General features: G+C 44.0%; 1 protein-coding gene across 5 annotated transcripts in view; it reads right to left on the bottom strand.

Annotated features, from left to right (window-relative positions):
* Nucleotides 1-13,754, bottom strand: part of TDRD5 (tudor domain containing 5) — a 108,975-nt gene extending 95,221 nt beyond the window's left edge. For 3 of the 5 annotated variants that reach the window (XM_072830798.1, XM_072830795.1, XM_072830799.1), the window contains exons 1-4: nucleotides 8,493-8,625; nucleotides 7,727-7,964; nucleotides 6,568-6,975; nucleotides 3,638-3,834 (exon numbers count right to left, since the gene is read on the bottom strand). In XM_072830798.1, the coding sequence (XP_072686899.1) occupies nucleotides 3,638-3,834; nucleotides 6,568-6,975; nucleotides 7,727-7,958 (837 nt within the window). In that variant the 5' untranslated portion in view covers nucleotides 7,959-7,964; nucleotides 8,493-8,625. Of the gene's footprint in view, nucleotides 1-3,637; nucleotides 3,835-6,567; nucleotides 6,976-7,726; nucleotides 7,965-8,391; nucleotides 8,459-8,492; nucleotides 8,626-13,627 lie in introns of those variants that run through there. The other 2 variants (XM_072830796.1, XM_072830797.1) reach the window with 2 other exon arrangements.
* Between the last annotated feature and the right edge of the window lie 7,283 nt (nucleotides 13,755-21,037).

Below are 21,037 nucleotides of genomic sequence, written 5' to 3'. Positions count from 1 at the left end.
AGGGAACACCCCTCAATATCATAAAAGCCATCTACAAAAACTCCACGGCAAACATTCTCAATGGGGAAAAACTGAGAGCTTTTACCCTAAGGTCAGGAACACAACAGGGATGCCCACTCTTACCACTGTTGTTCAACATAGTACTAAAGGTCCTAGCCTCAGCAAACAGCAAAAAGAAATAAAAGGTATCAGAATAGGTAGAGAAGTCCTCAGATTATCACTCTTCACAGAAGACATGATACTTTATGTGGAAAAACCCAAAAGACTCCCCCCAAAACTGCTAGAACTCAGACAGGAATTCAGCAACATGACAGGATATAAAATTAATGCACAGAAATCAGTTGCATTTCTATACACTAACAATGAGACAGAAGAAGGAGAAATGAAGGGATGCCTGGGTGATTCAGTCAGCTAAATGTCTACCTTCAGCTCAGGTTATAATCCCAAGGTCCTGGGATCAAGACCACATTGGGCTCCCTGCTCAGTGGGGAACCTGCTTCCATCCTCTCCCTTTCCTTCTCCCTCTGCTGCTCTGTCTAATAATTAAAATCTTTTTTAAAAAGAGAGAGAAATTAAGCAATCAATCCCATTTACAACTGTACCAAAAACCAGAAGATACCTAGGAATAATCCTAACCAAGGAGGTAAAGGATCTGTATTCTGAAAAATACAGAACACTCATGAAACACATTGAGGAAGACATACACAAAAAAAAATGGAAAAACATTCCATGTTCATGGACTGGAAGAATATTGTTAAAATGTCTATGCTTCCCAGAGCAATCTACATATTCAATGCAATCCCTATCAAAGTATCATCAACTTTTTTCACAGAGCTGGAACAAACAATCCTAAAATTTCTTTGGAACCAGAAAAGACCCTGAATAGCCAAAGTAATGTTGAAAAAGAAAACCAAAGCTGTGGCATAACAATTCCAGACTTTAAACTCTATTACAAGGCTGTAATTATCAAGACAGTATGGTACTGGCACAAAAATAGACACATAGATCAATGGAACAGAATATAGAACCCATAAACAGACCCTCAACTCTATCATCAACTAATCTTCAACAAAGCAGGCAAGAATATCCATAAGAAAAAAAGACAGTCTCTTCAACAAATAGTGTTGGGAAAATTGGACAGCCACATGCAGAAGAATGAAACTGGACCATTTTCTTACACCATACCCAAAAATAAACTCAAAATGGATGCAAGACCTAAATGTGAGACAGGAATACATTAAAATCATAGGGGAGAACACAGGCAGCAACCTCTGCGACCTTGGCTGTAGCAACTTCTTGCTAGACACCTCTCCAAAGACAAGGGAAACAAAGGCAAAAATTGATTACCAGGACCTCATCAAGATAAAAAGCTTTTGCATAACAAAGGAAACAATCCACAAAACAAAAAAAACCACCAACTGAATAGGAGTAGATATTTACAAATGTTTTATCAGATAAAGGGCTAGTATCCAAAAAGCTATAAATAATTTATCAAACTCAACACCCAAAGAATAATCCAATCAAGAAATGGGAAGACATGAACAGACATTTCTCCAAAGAAGACATACAAATGGCCAACAGACACATGATAAAATGCTCAACATCATCGGGCATCAGGGAAACACAAATCAAAACTACAATGAGATACCCACCTCACACCAGTCAGATGGGTAAAATTAACAAATCAGGAAATGACAGATGTTGGCAAGGATGCGGAGAAAGGGGAATCCTTTTACACTGTTGGTGGGAACACAAACTGGTACAGCTACTCCGGAAAACAGTATGGAGGTTCCTCAAAAAGTTAAAAATAAAGGGTGCCTGGATGGCTTAATCAGTTAAGCATCTGCCTTCAGCTCAGGTCATGATCCAGGGTCCTGGGATCAAGTCCTGCCTCGGGCTCCCTGCTCAGAGAGCCTGCTTTTCCCTTTCCTTCTCCCTCTCCCTGCCACTTCCCCTGCTTGTATGCATTCTGTCAAATAAATATATATAATCTTTAAATTAAAAAAAAAAAGTTAAAAATAGAGCTACCCTATGACCCAGCAATTACACTTCTAGGTATACAAATGTAGTGATCCAAAGGGGCACCTGAACCCCAATGATGATAGCAGCAATGTCCACAGTAGCCAAACTACAGAAAGAGCCCAGATGTCTATCAACAGATGAATGGATAAAGAAGATGTGATATATTCTCATTCTCTCTCTCTCACACACACACACACACACGAACACACACAGGAATATTACTCAGCCATCAAAAAATGAAAGCTTGCCACTTGCAATGATGTGGATGGAACTAGAAGATACTTTGAAAAGTAAAATAAGTCAATTGGAAAAAGATAATTATATGATTTTACTCATACATGGAATTTGAGAAACAAAACAGCATAGAGGAACATAGAGGAAGGAATGGAAAAATAAAACAAGACATAATCAGAGAGGAAGACAAACTAAGAAACTGAACCATAGGAAACAAATTGAGGGATGCTGGAGGGGACAGAGTGGGGGAATGGGGTAACTGGATGATGGGCATTAAGGAAGGCGCTTGATGTAATGAGCACTGAGTGTTATATAAGACTGATGAATCACTGAACTCTACCTCTGAAATAATACACATTATACATGTTAATTGAATTTAAATAAAATATAATTTTTAAAAATGAAAAAAGTTGCTATCTTGCTAATTTAATGAGCTTTTGTTGGTTATATTCTAGTAGCTTTTATTCAAAAATCCTTCATTGTATACATAATCAAAAAAAAAAAAAAATACCAGCACTGCAGTGCTCAGGGCCAACCATTCAAGTAACGATATTCATGAGTTAAAGTTGCAAATACACTTTCAGGATTTTGGTGAGAAGCTGGAACTAGAGAGAGATTTGGGGGTCATCTGCAGAAAATACAAGTATCCCTCGCTTTTCAAAAGTTCACACTATGCCACTTTGTTTTTATGAAGGATATTGGGTTAGTTCTTGTTTTTGCTAACCCAAAGAATCAAAAGAGGATTTTCACTTTTAGCAAAAAAAAAAAAAAAAAAAAAAAAAAAAAAAAAAGGCCAAAAGTGAAAACAGCATCCAGCATTTGTTTTTCAGTGAGTAGTTATAGAGGCAGTGTGAGCCTGAGCAAGAATGGCACTGCCAACCTCCTCCTGCAAGAACTATATTGAGCTTCAAACCGCCATAGCTTTCAACTGTGCTTTATCTCCACAATTAGCAAGATGTGTACTTAAGGTATCAGAAAAACCATTAGCAAGATATGTCATAAGGTATCAGAAAAGCCCACTAGAGATTATTTTGAAGGTCTGGGTATGCTCAAAATGTTTTCCATATAAATTAATGGTAATTGCTTCTTTGCTTTGTTTACACCATTTCAACTTTGACAGGTTTCAGAGGAACACTACTTTCAAACAGGAGGGGAAACCTATTGTAGAAATCATATGAATTGATAAAACTGCTCTTTTCTCACTGCCACCTCTTATTAGCTAATAATCCCCAAAACCATAGAAAATGCTGAAGTTAAATCTGAAATGACTTGAATTTTAAAAGATGAGCTTTTCCATCAGATCTAAGTAATAAAAAAAAAAAAAAAAACACTGAATTTAAACATTTTTGGTGTATTTATAACCCCAAATCAGATAACTTACCTGGTTTAATTTTTCAGTGTGATTCAGCCTTGAAGTCTCTACTACATTTGACTTAAAAGTCTTTTCTGCATTCAATATTTGCTTTGGTGGTTCCATGTTTGAAGTAGGTTGTGAAAAGCAAGCCTTTGCAACTGGGGAGCCTGTGGAGTATGAGCCTTGTTGTTTCATTCTAAAAGGCTGGGTAAACATTTTACCTCCTTTTGTGAATAAAAAGAAAAGCAGAGAAAAGTTATCACAATTTCTACTTTATTTTCTGGTAGTTTTTTTTTTTTAATTTTTTTTCAATTTTTATTTATTTATGATAGAGAGAGAGAGAGAGAGAGAGAGGCAGAGACATAGGCAGAGGGATAAGCAGGCTCCATGCACCGGGAGCCTGATGTGGGATTCGATCCCGGGTCTCCAAGATCATGCCCTGGGCCAAAGGCAGGCGCCAAACCGCTGTGCCACCCAGGGATCCCTATTTTCTGGTAGTTATATAAAGAGGCTACTGTGACCTAACTGTCCTCAACTTGGAAATAACTAAGGAAAGTATGCTTATATTTTCATATTGTCAAATAAAATTTACATACAATGGGAAAAAGGAGTCAGCTATAGAAGAAAACCATGAGGCTCATAAGTATGTTACTGAAAAGGTTGGGGCTACCTAAAAACTCCACTTAAGGCCACCTGAGTATAATTAGAGGCAAGTTTCAATAGGTAAAAACCCAAAAAGCTGTATCCTGCTTAGGAGGCCACAAAGTCTCTGAATAAGGAGTCTGCTTAAAACTATGTTCTCAGGGCTCCTGGTAGCTCAGTCGGTTGATCTCAGGGTCCTGGATTGAGTCCCATGTCAGGCTCACTGCTCAGCAGCAAGTCCACTTGTCCCTCTGTCCCTCCCTTCGCTTGTGCTCTCACATACTCTCTCAAATAAATAAAATCTTAAAACTATGCTTCTCAAACCAAACAATCACCTAGTAGTATGGGGGCAGGGAAGGAGGAATAAAACAGCTATAAAATAAAGGATTTTCTGGAGTACAGATTTTCTTTCTTCAAGATTTGTAGGGAGGGAATTAGCACTGGAGAGATATATGCTGATGTACAACACGAACAATTTATCATTAGACTTCATTACAGCCTAGTTCTTTACCGTAAGATCAAGCTCACTCACACACAAAATTGTTTCCAATATATCCTGATGACAGGAAGAAGGGTCTCCAGGTGGGAAATATGAGCAATCCGGTCACTAAGAAGGAATATCACTTCCCCCATTCAGTAAGTTGGCAAACTGCTTTCTACAGGTCAACTTCTTGAAAGTTTAACAGCATGATGAGTTTGTGTCCCTAAGTTTGAGCAACTCAAGAATATTGGCTGTATTGATGGTCCAGGGCTCAACTCAAAACACTCACTGGCCCCTGCAGTCTTCCCTGACCAGAACATGTAAACACTGTAGGTATCTTCATCAAATTATACTTCCTATATCACAGTTTAAGTACTGGTTTCTACACTTAGGACTTTCTCATGGTTTCATCTACATTAATCTAAATTCAGATTTTAGGGAAAAAGTAAAATCACTGAAAAGGCATAGAAATTCCCCCCAAACAGACTCAGTGTATAGATTCTGTACTGTCAAGGGTCTAGGAAGGCACTATACAAATGATCACATTGGTCTTTTGGGTCTTTGAGAGAGACAGTGATTCAGGAATGAAAGGTACAGCATAGAGAATACAGTCAATGGTATGGTAACAACCTCGCAGCTACACTGTCTGTGGTGAGCACAGCTTAAGTACAAAGTTGTCAAATCACTGTTGCTCACCTGAAACTAAAGTAATGTTGCAGGTCAACTGTACTTCCATAAACATATATATAAAAACCAAAAACAAGAGGGACAATGATTGGGTAAGAAAAGTACTGGATGAGGAGCACCTGGGTGGCTCAGCAGGCTAAGCTCAGGTCATGAGCCTGAAGCTGAGCTCCCTGCTCAGCAGGGAGCCTGCTTCTCCCACTCCAGCTCCCCTTGCTTGTGCTCTCTCACTTGCTCTCTTTCAAATAAAATCTTTTTAAAAAAAATTTTAAAAAGGGACGCCTGGGTAGCTCAGCAGCTGAGCATCTGCCTTCGGCTCAGGACACGATCCCAGAGTTCCGGAATCGAGTCCCACATCGGGCTCCTGCATGGAGCCTGCTTCTCCTCCCTCTGCCTATGTCTCTCCCTCTGTGTCTCAGATGAATAAATAAATAAATAAAATCTTTAAAAAATAAATTTTAAAAATTAAAAAGAAAAGCACTGGATGAACAGTATTAAGAGCTGAGTATCTAACCGTGGCTGTAATATTTTTCTAGCATGTGACTTTGGAAAAGTCATTTAACTTTCCTGAGCTTTCTTGTCCTTATCTCTAAGATTGGGTTATTCACCCTTCTATGGTGTAGCAATGAGAAACCAAGGTCAAATGCTAATTAAGGTGGTTATCACTACACTATATAAATTATTTCAGTGATCTTTTCAGATACCAAAGATCTGCGTCAGCAAAAATCAGATGGCAAATGCTACTGACTAGTATAATTTTTTAAACTCTTCATTTTCCACATTATATCTTTACACACATAGGACTCATATTCATTTACAGTGTTTCAGAAAAAGCAGATCTTGTGTTTTTATAATAACAGCTACCACTTACTATAACCTTATTAAACGCCAGGCACTTTTCAGACGTCATCTCAGGTAATCCTCAACACAGCTACAAGAGACAAGTATTATTATTCCTATTCTAAAGAGGAAGAAACTAAGCCTTGGACGTTTTAAGTAACCTGTGCAAGATGACTCAGCCAGCAAGTCGGAGAGCCAGGATGCAACTTCAACAAACTCTGGGAGCTTGGGCATTACGTACTTCTACTGCTGCCATGACTGCTCAAAAACTGCTAACCCACAATACAGTAACTAACACTAACATGCTTACCTGCTGGCCATCCTCTCTGCTTTTCCTCTGATATGCTCCTCTTTAGCATCAACAAAGAGCCTGCTCTGGTCTGCTCTACAGAAATGACATCCGAGGCAGCATTAAGCACTTCAAACATAGAGAGGAATCCATACTGCACGTACTGGAATGAACGTCCAAATCGTCTGGCAAATGCCTTCTCAAAATCAGAAAGGAGAACGGGAGATAACGCCAAGAGGTCTTTCAACTCACTCTTCACAACTGCTGGAAGAATGGGGGGCACCCTTCCTCGGTAAGGTACTCGCCGACGGGAGCTCGACCCAGAGCAAACACTGGGCCTTCCCTTCTGCATGGAGTTTCGAACCTTATGGCTGCTCCTCTGTTTTGCCACTAAATTTGCTATTCCTTTGGTGGATTCATCTGGAATGGCTAAGGAGGTGTGAAAAAAGAAATCCTATTTAGGTGAAAATGTAACTCCTTCCTTTATCCTTTGCATCTGTGGTTACAGAGACAATTTTTAACTCTCTTAAGGAGCTGTGTATCTAGGTAGCATGAAAAATGTGAACCCTTGGTTCCTTCATTTCTTGTAGTTTCCATAACCACTGGTTAGCTCCTCTACCAGAGGATGTGGACAAAAAGATAAAGCACAATATTTAGCATCACTGCTGACCGCTGTAATATCTGAATCTCTCAAGATGAACTTCCCTGCAATGTTTTGTGACCCATGAAATTCAAAACAGGAGTTCATGTTTTCCCCATTGTTATGCTTCTCACAATTTAGGACGGTGATATCCTGACATTGTATGTAAAAGTGTAGTTTTTGCGAATGCACCTTTTTCTGGGGAAAGATTTCTTGATTTTGCTATAGCTTTCACTCTGCCCACAACCTCAAAAGTAACCATGAACCCTCCCCACCCCTCTCAAAATATTAAAATCCTCTCCCTGGGATGCAGAATCGCTAATGTGCAGGATAGCTGCTACAACAGTTCCAAGTTTTTAATTCCGGTCAGTAAAGACCAGGGCCATATTGGTTTCAGGGGTACAAACTAATGATCCAACTATTCCATACGTCACCCTGTGCTCACCACGAGTGCATCCCTTAATCCCCATCACCTACTTATTTGCTAGGATGATGCCTTACTGCGTGTTCTTGCTCGAAGACCTCAAATCCTAAGCTTACCTCTCAGTATTATAGTACCATCCCCACAGGGAGAGACAGTGACCACGTCAGGCATGTCCAACACCAGCTCCATAGTGGACCGATAGCCAAGGATTCGGAGTGGTAAGTGGTTGCCAACCATCAAAAGGTACTCCTTTTCCAGCTGCTGCGGGGTCAAACCGTCTTTGGTGGAAATGAGAAGCGACCTTATTTCTTTTCTCAGGCATTCCTGTACGCGCTCCTGCTCGGACATTGCACCCTACCAGACAGATGCAAGATAGAAACGTTGGTCATGAGAAAAGCAGGCCCGTCCAAGCTGTGTGTTGGGGCGGGGCGGGGGGGGGGGAGCTAGAAGGATCAACAGCGGACTACTAGCAACAACCAAAAGGCGACTTCTAAAGCCGATAAAGCTGAAGCAAAATCGTGACAATTCACACTCTGCATCATCAAGCCGCGCTGACGGCCCTGCCCCCGGCTAGTGGGTTTGGAAGTCCACGTTCCGGGCCCGGTTTCTGTCGTTCGTGCGCTTGCTCCTGAGGCACGGACAAGGGCTTGCGGGGGGTAGCAGCCGACCCCGCCAACCTCGCCCCGGCCCGCCCCCGGGACCAGGCCTGCGGCGGCCGCGCCCCCACCCACGTCCACCAGCCCCTCCGAGCTCGGCCCGGGGGCCCCGCCGCGCCCGCGACCTCTCTCCCCGGGGGCCCGAGCGCCGTGGGGGGCTCTGCCGCCCGCCGCCCCGAGGGCCGTCCACGCTGCGGGCTGGCCGGCGGTGGAGCGCGCCCCTCACCCGAGTCGCCCCCGGGCGCGGGCGCGGGGCTGCCGTTGGGGCGCGGGGAGTCGAGGCGCTCTCCCGCTCTCCCGCCCGCTCTCCCGCCCGCCGGGGACCAGCAGCGCCGCGGCGCCCCCGCGCCTGCGCACCAGGGCCCGAGGGCGGCCGGCGAGCGGCGCGGCGCCGCGTTCCAGCCCCGAGGGCGCGCGGCCGGTGGGACGGTTGGCGGGGGGCGGGGGGCGTGCGGGGCTCCCGGCGCCGACCTCCTCCGACGTGACTGGGAGTCGGGAGGTGGGGCTGCGGCTCCACAAGGTCCCCGGTCACCTCGCCGGCCGGCGGGCGGGGGCGGGGCCGGGGCCGGGGGCGCCCTAGGGGCCGGCAGGTGCGCGCAGGGGGAGGGGGCCCCGAGGTTCTGAACCTGGGCGTGCCTCCCAACCACCTGCGGAGCTTATTTAAGCCGGGGGGGGGGGGGGGGCGGGGATGACACCCAGGTCCGATCAGCGGAGACTGATGGCGCAAGCCTGACGCTGCTGTCGGCGCGGTGGAGAACCCCTCCAGAGCCAGAGCGCCTTGAGCTCCCGGAGTGCAGCGGGTGGGGCGCCGAGAGCTTCTGGAATGAGGGGGAAGAAGCTTCCAGGTGCCACTGCAAGCAAACTGAGCTGGGAAACCGAAGACAATGGATTTGAAGAAATAGCCTGGGGATGTGTTAACTGGATAGGTGGAACGAGCCACGTGTATAAAGTCCTTGAAAACCAGAAAAGCAGTTTAAGAGGTACAGAAAAAGAGGCACGACATAATGACCTCAAAATGTCCAATCGAATTAAAGAAACACGACAAACCAAAACATAACAGAGGAATTCGAATTACAAATTACAAAGAAAACCTGTGCACACACATGAATTTTATTTCCCATCTAAAATTCGACGTTAATCGTTAATCCAAAAAAGCTCCGGGAACAAAATGTTCCATCAGCGAGCCAGTTACATTGAGGAATCCCTGAAAGACAAATAATAGATTTATGGCCTTGTTTATAGCAGAAGAGACACGGCAACAAAAAAGGAAGATGATGAGACGTGAAAAATGGATCCAGACGTTCCAACATCCGAATGACATGTCATAGAAGCGACAGAAAGAATGGTGGTGGGGTTTGGGGAGTCTAAAAAGAAGGCAAGTGTCCCAGATGTGAAGAAAAACAGTTTCAGGTTAATAAGGCCCACTGAGTCCCTAGATTAACTAAAGAAAAATGATCCCATCCTCTAGACATAGCCTAGAAGAATGGGAATCAAGTGCAGGAAAAGACAAGACTTTGTCAGACATGTAAGCTTCAGAAAGCTTATCTCACTAACTTGAGAATGACTCCTGTGAAGTGAACAATGAATTGAAAAAACATCCCAGGGATCCCTGGGTGGCTCAGCGGTTTAGCACCTGCCTTTGACCCAGGGCGTGATCCTGGAGACCCGGGATCGAATCCCACGTCGGGCTCCCGGTGCATGGAGCCTGCTTCTCCCTCTGCCTGTGTCTCTGCCTCTCTCTCTCTGTGTGACTATCATAAATAAATAAAAATTTAAAAAAAAAAGAAAAAAAAATCCCAGATTCTCATCCCCAATTATTTGAGATAACAACTACCACATATTGAGCACTTAACTTGATGCTCTTCACAAAGAGTATCTAATTTTATTCCCAGTTATTCTTAGAGAAATATAATTATGATCCCCACTTTAAAGAAACGATATACAGACATGAACAGAGATAATAAAGAGTGGTAGTCTGTGGTATTCATGTAGAGAAAGAAAAATAGACCAATGGACAGGAAAGAGAACTTAGAAACAGGCTGCCCTCTACTTTTGAGGTACCTGGTATATGACAGAAGCAGCATTTCAAGATACTAGGTAAATGATGGAGTATTCAGCAAATGACACTGGGGAAATATGCTCTCTGTATGAAAATAAAATTAGATCCTTACTTACACCACATGAAAAAACATTTTCCAAGTGGGCTAAAGAACTAATTGTGAAAAGTAAACTTTATACTTTCGGAAATAAACATAGATGATATTTTTAATGAATTCATTGTTAGGGATAACAAGTTCCTAAACAAGATGCATAAGCACAAACTGTGAAAAGAGAAGGATCGACTACACTAATTTAAAATTAAATACTTCTGCCAAATAAAGAGTGGTAGGCAATAAAAACAGAACGCTTATGACTGAATCTAGAAAGGTATTGGTGCATAATGTGAAAAAAAAAGAGATCTTTAAAAAGATATTCTGGAGCTAAATCCCAGATCAATAACTCCAAACCAAGTGTCAGGGGCTGTTTGTGTTACTCAGGTAAGGAGATCCCATTAAAGAGTAGCGGCAATTAGAGCCATCGCTGGCTTGGGTTTACAATAATGCACTGCCCTTTGTGGTGGCTAATCTGGGAAGTGAATGGGAATGAGGTGGGAACAATCACACCAGCATCTTCCATGCCTTTGAGGATGACACTCGCCTCTGCAATTCTCCAGGTATATGGTAATGCTTTTGATGTATTATTTAGCCCTCCAATTGGCATTTCCAACCAGAAATAACCCTCGCTTAATGAGTGAATGTGCCAACATAAGAATTGTCAGTTGCTGAGATTCCTATTCCAGTTATTCACTTGGCAAGTAGGGTACATAACCACAGCATGAACTCACAGTCCCACCAGCCCTATCCCAAGGTGAACCTGGCCTGGAATTCATCACCCAACCCCTACAAGCTCAGAATGTTAATGGCAAACAGTGACATTTTTGGTCCCAGAAATTAGCGTCGGTTTAGAACTAGCAAGTGATAGTCACTGAAAAAAGAAAATGTCCTTTTCTTCAGAGCAGTTATCCTAAAAGGATCACGAGGCCTTTGGGGAAAAGCTGGGACAAAAGTTTGGGAGGCTTAGGGACAGTGTCTTGGCAGCATCCTTAAGAATATCTGGGCTAGGGATCCCTGGGTGACGCAGCGGTTTAGCGCCTGCCTTTGGCCCAGGGCGCGATCCTGGAGACCCGAGATCGAGTCCCACATCAGGCTCCCGGTGCATGGAGCCTGCTTCTCCCTCTGCCTATGTCTCTGCCTCTCTCTCTCTCTCTCTCTGTGACTATCATAAATAAAAATAAAAATTAAAAATATCTGGGCTACACCCAAGAGGCTCTGAATCCAGGATCTGATTTAGTTCTGGGAATAGGGTGACAAGCCCTGTCTCTCACTCGTGAGATGCCTCTGCTTCCCAGACCTGGAGTTGTGTTTTGTTGGTTTGCTTTTGTTGTTACACAAAACAGAAAGACTTAGTGGGTTGTTTGTTGAGTTCATTCCTTGGAATCCTGCCATTAATTAAGCACAAGCAGACAGTTCTGTGAGTTAGACGAATGTATTTTCCACCTGCTGCCTATGATGATGCTCAGTTAATTCTGGTAATTAGCTGGCTCCAGCTGGCCACCTCCTAGCCCGGCTTGCATCTGGGGGTGTGTTTCAATTGCAGCTGCTCCTACAGTATTGCTGTCTTAGAAAACAGCCAGGAAAGAGTTTTTGTGTGTGTGGTTGTTTTTTTTAAGCTTCTGCAGCTTGAATATTGCCTTGTGACAGGAATGAGAGGATCTGTAGATAAACAGGGAGTGGGTGAACCAAAGTTCATGACAGAACCAATATAGCATTCCTGCCTCCCAAATTTTTTTAACATTATGCCCAATTTGGGAACATTTGATGCCACTATTGTGTTCTACTTCCCACAGCAATTAGTCCAACCTTGACCAGCCCTCCTACACTTTTTATCCACTCCTGCTTCACCACTAGAAAATGACTTTGCTTGGACTCCCAGAGAACATGAAGCCTTTCGTGTATGAACCCCCTCAACTCCAATCCAAGCCTCTAAAACAGCCCTGGCTCTCATCTTTCCCCCTGGTCTCAGCAGGTGAGGGGCTGCCTTACCCATCCAGTCCACTCCTGAGTCTATCCCCCAAGTCCTCTAGGACCATAACCTTTGGCTAGGATTACCCAGTCCTGTATATTCAACATCTCCTTGTGGACTCCTTTCCTATCACAAAAAAACTATGCTCTAATTTTTTTTTATCTTACACAACACAGACACAGGGAGTGGGAGACAGAAAATTCTTTTGACCTGTATACCTCTGTAGCCATTCCTGCATGGCCAAATCCTTGAATAAACAGTCCACACGCATTTTTCCCCCACTTTTTCAACCACCATTCACTAAGCAAGGAGCCTGCTACTCTGCACAGCTTTAAGTTACTTTTACCAAAATCGTCAATAACAAATCTCATAATTGACAAATCTTAAAGATTTGTCAGTCTTTCCATCTTAGATTATCTCTGATGTTTACTCTTGGTGTCCTCTCCTTTGGTGAAAATCTCTCCTCAGTGGGTTGCTATGCTGCTGCACCAGGTTTGGCTTCCTGCTTTCTGCTCTATATCCTATTCTGATATTAAATGCCCACATACCCACAGTCTCTCCTTGTTCCTTCTCCTTTTTATTGTTCCCCTTCTGCCCGAGTGACCTTTATCACTCATGTTTTCAGCTTCGGCTGCTGCCTTCCAAAAAAGCACGTTGATATAAGCAACAAGTATCCTTCAGTTTACCAAGGACAAGCAAAAGCAGACAAATATATAACGTCAAGTAATAATAATTGCTCTTAAGAAAAATAAACCAAGGTAAGGGAGTGAGAAGGGGCTGCTTTACAGCGAGTATTTAGAAAACACTTTTGGTTAATCTCTATGACTGAGGTTTTCAAGGTGTGATTCCAGAGCAACGGCATAACCTGAGAACCTGTTAGCCATGCCAAATCTCAGGCCCCAGCCCAGACCTGTTGAATCAGAAACGGTGGCGGGGGAGCGCTGGGAGGCCAGCAAGGTGCTAACAAGCCCTCCAGGTGATTCTGATGCATGCTAAGGTGAGAACCGCCACTCCGGGGCAGTTTCCCACCCCACGTGCCACGGATACGTTACAGATGTGAAGTCTAATACTGATTTTCCCAGGCCACGAGGGCAGCTTCAGGGCTCATGGGGAAAACAGGAGCTGGGTGCCTCGGGCCCGAAGGAGCCTCCACCCAGCCTTGTCGGAGGCAACCAAGTGGGGTCAGCTGCCACGCCCGCAGGCCCCCAGGTATTAATGTACGGGCCCTTCAACACTCACTGACAGGCTCCGGGGGCTGGTGCTGAAGGATCTACTGCTTCAGGGCCGCCCTGTGGCTGAGGACCTGAGGATGAAGGTCCCTGGGAGGGCCCCAAAAGAGGCTGCGCGGCGCGAGGGGCGGGGCCGGGAGGTGGGGCGGGGCTGGGGGCGGGGCCGGGACTGGGGGCGGGGCCGGGGGCGGGGCCGGGGCTCCACCCCGCACTCCTGCAGCTTCCACTCCAGCTGCGGCTGGCTGGGCGGTGCTTACTGCTCCCCAAAGTTCCCTCGTTTTCCGGAAATGTTCCTGACCAAAGAGGCAGACTGGATTTGAAATGCCTTCGCATCATCACAAGAAATGTCAAAATTACCTTTGTTGATGAAGGCAAAGATACTGGATTCTTTGACTTGTGTAAATTTGTAAGTGGTCGTAAAAATGGCTTTAAAAACTTTTTAAGCATTTCACCATGTATACTGAATTACTGCGTTGTACCCGTCAAATATATACATAATCTTTGTCAACTATACCTCAAAGCTGGAAAATAAATAAAAACTTGAAAAGCGGCCTACTCTTGGTTTTGGCTCAGGTCACCATCTCAGGGATCAGGAGATCAAGCCCACTTGGAGGTTGGTGCTCAGCAGGGAGTCGGCTCCAAGATTCTCGCCCTCTGCCCCTCCCCCACTCATGCAGGCTGGGCCCTCTCTCTCCCCCTCTCAAATAAATAAATCTTTTTAAAATATTGCGCGAACACATTTCTCACCAATGGTAACAAATGTTTTAAAAAAGTTAAACGTTTTTATTAGAAATTTTATGTCACCATTTCAAACGATTTATATTTGTGGAAGCAAGCTCATGAATATTTTTTCTCATTTAATGTGTACTTTAGGGGCACCTGGGTGGCTCAGTTGGTAGACGAGGAACTCTTGGTTGCCACTCAGGTCATGATCTCAGGGTGGTAAGATCCAGCCCAGCATCCAGCTCTGTGCTCAGCTGGGAGTCTGAGATTCTCTCTCTCTCTCCCTCTACCCCTCTCTCTCTAGTCTCTAAAAATAAATACATCTTTTAAAAAAATAAAGTGTACTTGGGGCCCCTGGGTGGCTCAGTCAGTCCAGCATCTGACTCTTGATTTCAGCTGAGGTCATGATCTCAGGGTACTGAGTTGGAGCCCCACATCGGGCTCTGTGCTCAGCACCGAGTCTGCTGGAGATTCTCTCTCTCTCCCTCTCCCTCTGCTCCTGCCCCTCATTGACATGCATGTGAACATGCTTTTTTTCTTTCTGTCAAATAAAATCTTAAAAAAAAATAAAGTGTACTTTTGAGATATATTTAACAATAACATTGGTTTCAGGTGTACAACATAATGATTCAACACTTGTATATATTGCAAATGAGCTCCACAATAAGTCTTATATAGTTAGCATCCATTCCCATACATAGTTCAAAAAAATACTTTTCTTGAAATGAGGACTTTTAAGATTTACTCTCTGATGCAATATAATACTATTAATTACAGTCACCATGCTATACTAGACATCCATAATTTATTTATTCTATAACCAGAAGTTTATAACTTTTATCCCCTCACCCATTTCAAGATTCTTTTTTAAAACTAAAAATATTTTAGGGGATCCCTGGGTGGCGCAGCGGTTTGGCGCCTGCCTTTGGCCCAGGGCACGATCCTGGAGACCCGGGATCGAATCCCACGTCGGGCTCCCGGTGCATGGAGCCTGCTTCTCCCTCTGCCTGTGTCTCTGCCTCTCTCTCTCTCTCTGTGTGACTATCATAAATAAATAAAAAAATTTAAAAAAATAAATAAAATAAAAATATTTTATTAGTATACAAACCTCCTGATATTGAATCCCTAATACTTTGCATTTTTATTTTCATCACAATTATATATCAAAGATATAATTTTATCACCAAGTCCTTTATAGAGACCTTTCATTTGCCCCAGGATGCTAGTCAAACACTATCTTTTCTGTTTGCCATAATGGGCAAAGATTGGAAGCACTGCCCTAGGTTCTCAATATCGCTCTCACCCTCCCTCCCTTTCCTCTCTTTCCTTCCCCCACCGCCCCCTCCAACACTGAAACAAAGTAATATACAGAATAGTATCCTCACCAGAAATAGGAAATGAATCATGTGATGGGAATAAATTCTAATTGAAATATTATGCTTACGATCACTTTTCCATGTGCTCTGTTCTCTTTCACTGGCTCTCTATCTTCCCTCCCAGTTGGCAATCAGGAATACCTCCTGATTTGGGATAGAAGATTAACCTACAATCGAGGAACAGCCTTATCCCAGAAAGGCCAAGTGGGCACTATGATGGAGCTTGAGGTAAGGAAGTATGAAGTGGTTAGCTGGGGCCAGCTCTGCTCTTGACTATAAGTCAAAATCTAAGGACACAGAGCCTAGGATCAAGCCATCTGACTTTTATTTTTCTGATCAACTTGTTAAGTCCTAAAGGAAAGAGCCAAGAGGACCTTCAGTGCTTACAAAGCATCTAACTCAACTGGTCAAGTAGAAGACCTAGCCAGTTAGGGGTTAGGGCCCAAAGTTCAAGCCAGCAACAGAGCACATTGGTTGGAAAGTCTATGCTCATGTGTCTCAAGGACCCAGCAGAGGAGGCTGCTGCCAGTCAGCCATGGTGAAAGATAAGGATCTTGGTCACCATCTGTCCTGAGCTTCAACTCTAAATATTCGAGTGTCTCCTGTGCATTTTCAGTCAGATATGCTATGGACACTGCTAGCTCAATATGTCTGACACTGAACTTACTGTCCCTACCTACCTTTAAACAAAAGTTCTTCCCTTGATCCCCTCAGTTAGACATCAGCCCCACTCACCCAGTTACTTTAACCAGAGAGTATTAGGAGTCACCACATTGTCATCGAAACATAACCCATATCTCCCCTCTCCCCTGGATTATTGGAAGAGTCTCCTCACCAGTCTCTCTACCTCCATCCCCTGCCCATTTCAATTCACCTTCAATCTTGTCGACAAAGTCACTTTTCTATTTTTTTAAAGATTTTATTTATTCATGAGAGACAGAGAAAGAGAGGCAGAGACATAGGCAGAGGGAGAAGCAGGCTCCATGCAGGGAGCCTGATGTGGGACTCAATCCCGGGACTCCAGGATCACGCCCAGGACCCCGGGATCATGACCTGAGCCAAAGGCAGATGCTCAACTGCTGAGCTACCCAGGCGCCCCCAAAATCCCTTTTCTAAATTGCAAATCTTACCATATTATTCCTTGCTTACAAAGCTCTGATAGCTTCTTTTGCCTATAAAATCCAAATTCTCTTATATGGTGTAAAAGACTTTTCATTTCATGGGCCACCTACTTCTCTGATCTCTTTTGCCAATTTGTCAAGGATCCGACAAGTATGAAATACTGCCTTCTCTACTGCCCCCTCTGGTGGGAAGGCTCAGGTCCTGACACCCACCTGAGGATCACCTGCCCATCTCCTTATAAGGCTCAAACTAGGTCTCCTCTGACTCCACCCAAGTAGAATTACCACCTCTTCTGTGATAGAGATCAGTGGTACTGCGCTAGAAGCAATTTTGTCCATATGGAATACTTGACCGTGTCTGGAGACATTTTTCATCATTGAAACTGAGAGTGGGGAACTATTGGCATAGGGTAGAAACCAGGGTGCTGCAAAAGATCCTACAATTCATAGGATGGCCCCCAAAGACAAAGAACCATCCTATATAAAACGTCAATAGTGCTGAGGTGGAAAAACCCTGATGTACCTCCGGCTGTCATACCATACACTTTATCACACTTGTTTACCCATCTGTTTTCTCCGTTAGACTATAAATTCCCCAAGGGCAGGCACCATATCTTACCTTTACATCCTCAGAGGTGAGCAGTGCTAACCACATAGTAGGTGCTCACTAAGTATCTGTGAAGTGAATTCATGAGAGAACAATCAGTCTCATCTCACCACTGGGCCTAACAAGCTGACAACTGCACCTCCAGGCAAAGAAAGTGGGAACATAGATGTGCAAGATCAGTGTAGGTAGGAGAAGTGGGTCTGGCAGAGATGCCTACAGTTATAACCTACTGTTCAGCCTGTAAAGGTCAAAATATCCCCCTTTTCTCAAGTCTTCTATCTCCTCGCCACCCTCGCTCATTAACCCACAGGGTCACCAAATTCTGTTGATTCTCTACCTTAGAAATAGTTCCTGCGGGATCCCTGGGTGGCGCAGCGGTTTGGCGCCTGCCTTTGGCCCAGGGCGCGATCCTGGAGACCCGGGATCGAATCCCACATCAGGCTCCCGGTGCATGGAGCCTGCTTCTCCCTCTGCCTGTGTCTCTGCCTCTCTCTCTCTCTGTGACTATCATAAATAAATAAAAAATTATAAAAAAAAAGAAATAGTTCCTGCACCATGGTCATCCCCACGGCCAAAGCCCAGGTCCGGTTCCCATGAGTTGTGCCCTCCTGCCTGGCCTCTCTGCCATCTACAAATGGAGAAATTCAAATTTAAGTCTCTGTAGTTTCTTCCAGCACTAAAATGATAAGATTTGCAATTTTATCTAGTGACCATGAATTCCAGATTTCTCATTAAATAATTCGTGTAAGTCAATATTCCTTCCTTTTACCCATATGGATATAAAATTTCAAAACACTAAATAGGAATAATTATAATTTAGGGACACCTGGGTGGCTCAATGGTTGAGCATCTGCCTTTGGCTCAGGTCATGATCCCGGAGTCCTGGGATCGAGTCCTGCATCAGGCCCCCTGTGGGGAGCCTGCTTCTCCCTTTACCTATGTCTCTGCCTCTCTTCATCTGTGTCTCTCATGAATAAATACGTAAAATACTTTTTTAAAGAAGGAATAATTATAATCTAGAAGGCCTTGACACCATCCATGACCTTTTGTCTTGGAAACAAACTCCAAAGGCAGCAACTGTAATTGGTCCTCCCTACCTAGTAACCCCCTCACGGATGCCAGTCTCATAACAAATCCGAACAAGGAGTAAAGCAATAAGAGCACAAAAATGTGCACAGATACTTTCAACAAAGGGATGACCAATGCTTTCAATTAAAAAGGAATCTAAAAAGAAAACAGCAACATCATTTTAAGTACAGCCAGAGCAACTCATTCTGCTACTTCAGCACTCCCCAACCCCTCCACCTTTCAGAGATGCTGGGTTGACTTTTTTCCCATGGAATGTGATGCTCTTTCTCAGATATTGTCATCACCATCCGTAATGCCACCAGCCTTGTATTATAACCAGGGGCCTGTATTACTGTTATGTGTGGATATAGAAAATGAAGTACAGGTTATGTAATTTACCCATGATCCTACGGCAAAGGAGATTGAGTTAACAAGCACCCAGCGTGTGCTCTAATGCCAAGTAGAGCATCAGTTTTTCTCCTACAAGAAATCCTTCTGTTGTATTAAGCAGATAGAGTGCAGTTCTGAGATTATCATTTGGCCAGATAGCCTGCCAATTCTTTGAGCAAAAACTGGGGTGCAAGTTTAACAGACTCAAAGGTGGAGAAAAAGTAAAAACTCTACAATTGATTCCATACTTTTCTGAACAGGGAAATCTTTACAGGATGATAAACTGTATTTAATTGCAACTGTTAATTTGAGTGAATATTATTAAGTAACTGTGATACTTTTCCCTCTATGGGCCAAATGCAGCTTCTGAATTTTTCTCAATATCCTGCTCTAGGCAGGAGCTATTAACTGAGGCAGGCACTCAAAGGAAACATTTGCCTCCCTTACCTAACCCATGCAATAATGAGGTTTAGAGAGTAAAATACGAATCTATTTAAATTATTCTATTACAAATCTTGTAATTATTTTGTTCCCAGTGGCCTAACTTGGAATATATGGAAGAAAGTAGTGGAATGGTTTTCCAGAGCCATTTGAGTTACTTCGGGTTCCCTTTCTTTAATAGGGTTTTTGGAAGAAAACTTGTGTGAACTCAGTAAATACTGAAAAATAAAAATAAAGGAACCTAATTTCTAATATCATGATCTGAGCTATTGGAGTAGAATCATAAATCTTGAGTTTGAAGGGTTATTCATTCAGTGAGAAACAAGTGATTGGATAGAGAGTAAAAGAGAAATCTATTCAATGTTTAAAGTTCCTCAGAAACAAGTGGGGCAGCTCCCCCAGTTTGCTGCTTGATGGAGGTGGCCAATGAACCTTGACAAAGTGGAAGTCCTGCCTTTATCAAGTAGGCCAGGGAACAGAGCCTCACCAAGGGCAAAAGCATTCCTTTCCTAAAAACAAAAGTTAAACCAGATCTGTTCTCTTCTATGATTCTTAAAGAAGCATTACATCAATAGGCTTAAGCATTAGTAAACACAGTAATACTTTTTAAAGATTTTTTGTATTTATACATGAGAGACACAGAGAGAGAAAGAGAGAGAGAGAGAGAGAGAGAGAGAGGCAGAGACACAGGCAGAGGGAGAAGCAGGCTCCCTGTGGGGAGCCAGATGCAAGACTCCATGCCAGGACTCCGGGGATCAAGCCGTGAATCAAAGGCAGACACTGAACCAGTGAGCTATCCAGGTGCCCCCACAATAATAACTTAATAAAAATAAAGAAATGTAAGAGAGAGAGAGAGAGAGAAGCAGCCTAAAAGAGTTTTCCTATCCCCCACCTTTGAAATGTAAATCCTCCCAGGAGTAGTCTGTCAACACCCACACTGCTTGCAAAGCATGGTCAGAAAGAGTAAGGCCAGGATGTAAACTAAATGAGGTGGGGGAGCGGGGGCACCTGGGTGGCCCGGTGTCATGGTCTCAGGGTTCTGGGAGCCAGCCCTCCATCAGGTTCTCTGCTCGCCGGGAGTCTGCTTCTCCCTCTCCCTCTGTGACCTCTGTCGCTCTTGCTCTCTCTCAAATAAATAAAATCTTAATAAAAAATAAATAATAAAATAAAATAAAATAAAATAAAATAAAATAAAATAAAATAAAATAAAATAAAATAAAATAAAATAAACGAGGGGAAGGGGGAAAGGCGCCCTCGGGAAGCCTCCAGAGGGGTAAAAGGGCGCTTGGGGAGAAGTCTCTAATGTTAAATGAAGGACACCCTAATTCGTGGGCCCATTCTGTCCAGCGCAACAGGAGGACCACGTCCTCTCATTCCTAGGACGCCCACAAGTCGCGCGCAGAGACCCCCAGCTCTTCGGGGATCTGCGGGCCTCCGGGTGGGTCAGGCAACTGGACGTGCTTTTTTATTATTATTAAATTTTATTAGAGACAGAGAGACACAGGGAGAGAGAGAGAGAGAGAGAGAGAGAGAGAGAGAGAGAGAGAGACCCAGGCAGAGGGAGCAGCAGACTCCGTGCAGCGAGCCCGCCGCGGGACTCGACCCCGCGGCTCCAGGATCAGGCCCCGGCCGCAGGCGGCGCTAACCCGCCGGCCCGGGCTGCCCGGAACGTGCTTTACAGCCCCGCCGCCGCT

Source organism: Canis lupus, chromosome 6, assembly GCF_048164855.1.
Source record: "Canis lupus baileyi chromosome 6, mCanLup2.hap1, whole genome shotgun sequence".
In the NCBI taxonomy this organism is placed as follows: domain Eukaryota; kingdom Metazoa; phylum Chordata; class Mammalia; order Carnivora; family Canidae; genus Canis; species Canis lupus.
This window is presented reverse-complemented; position numbering and strand designations above follow the sequence as displayed.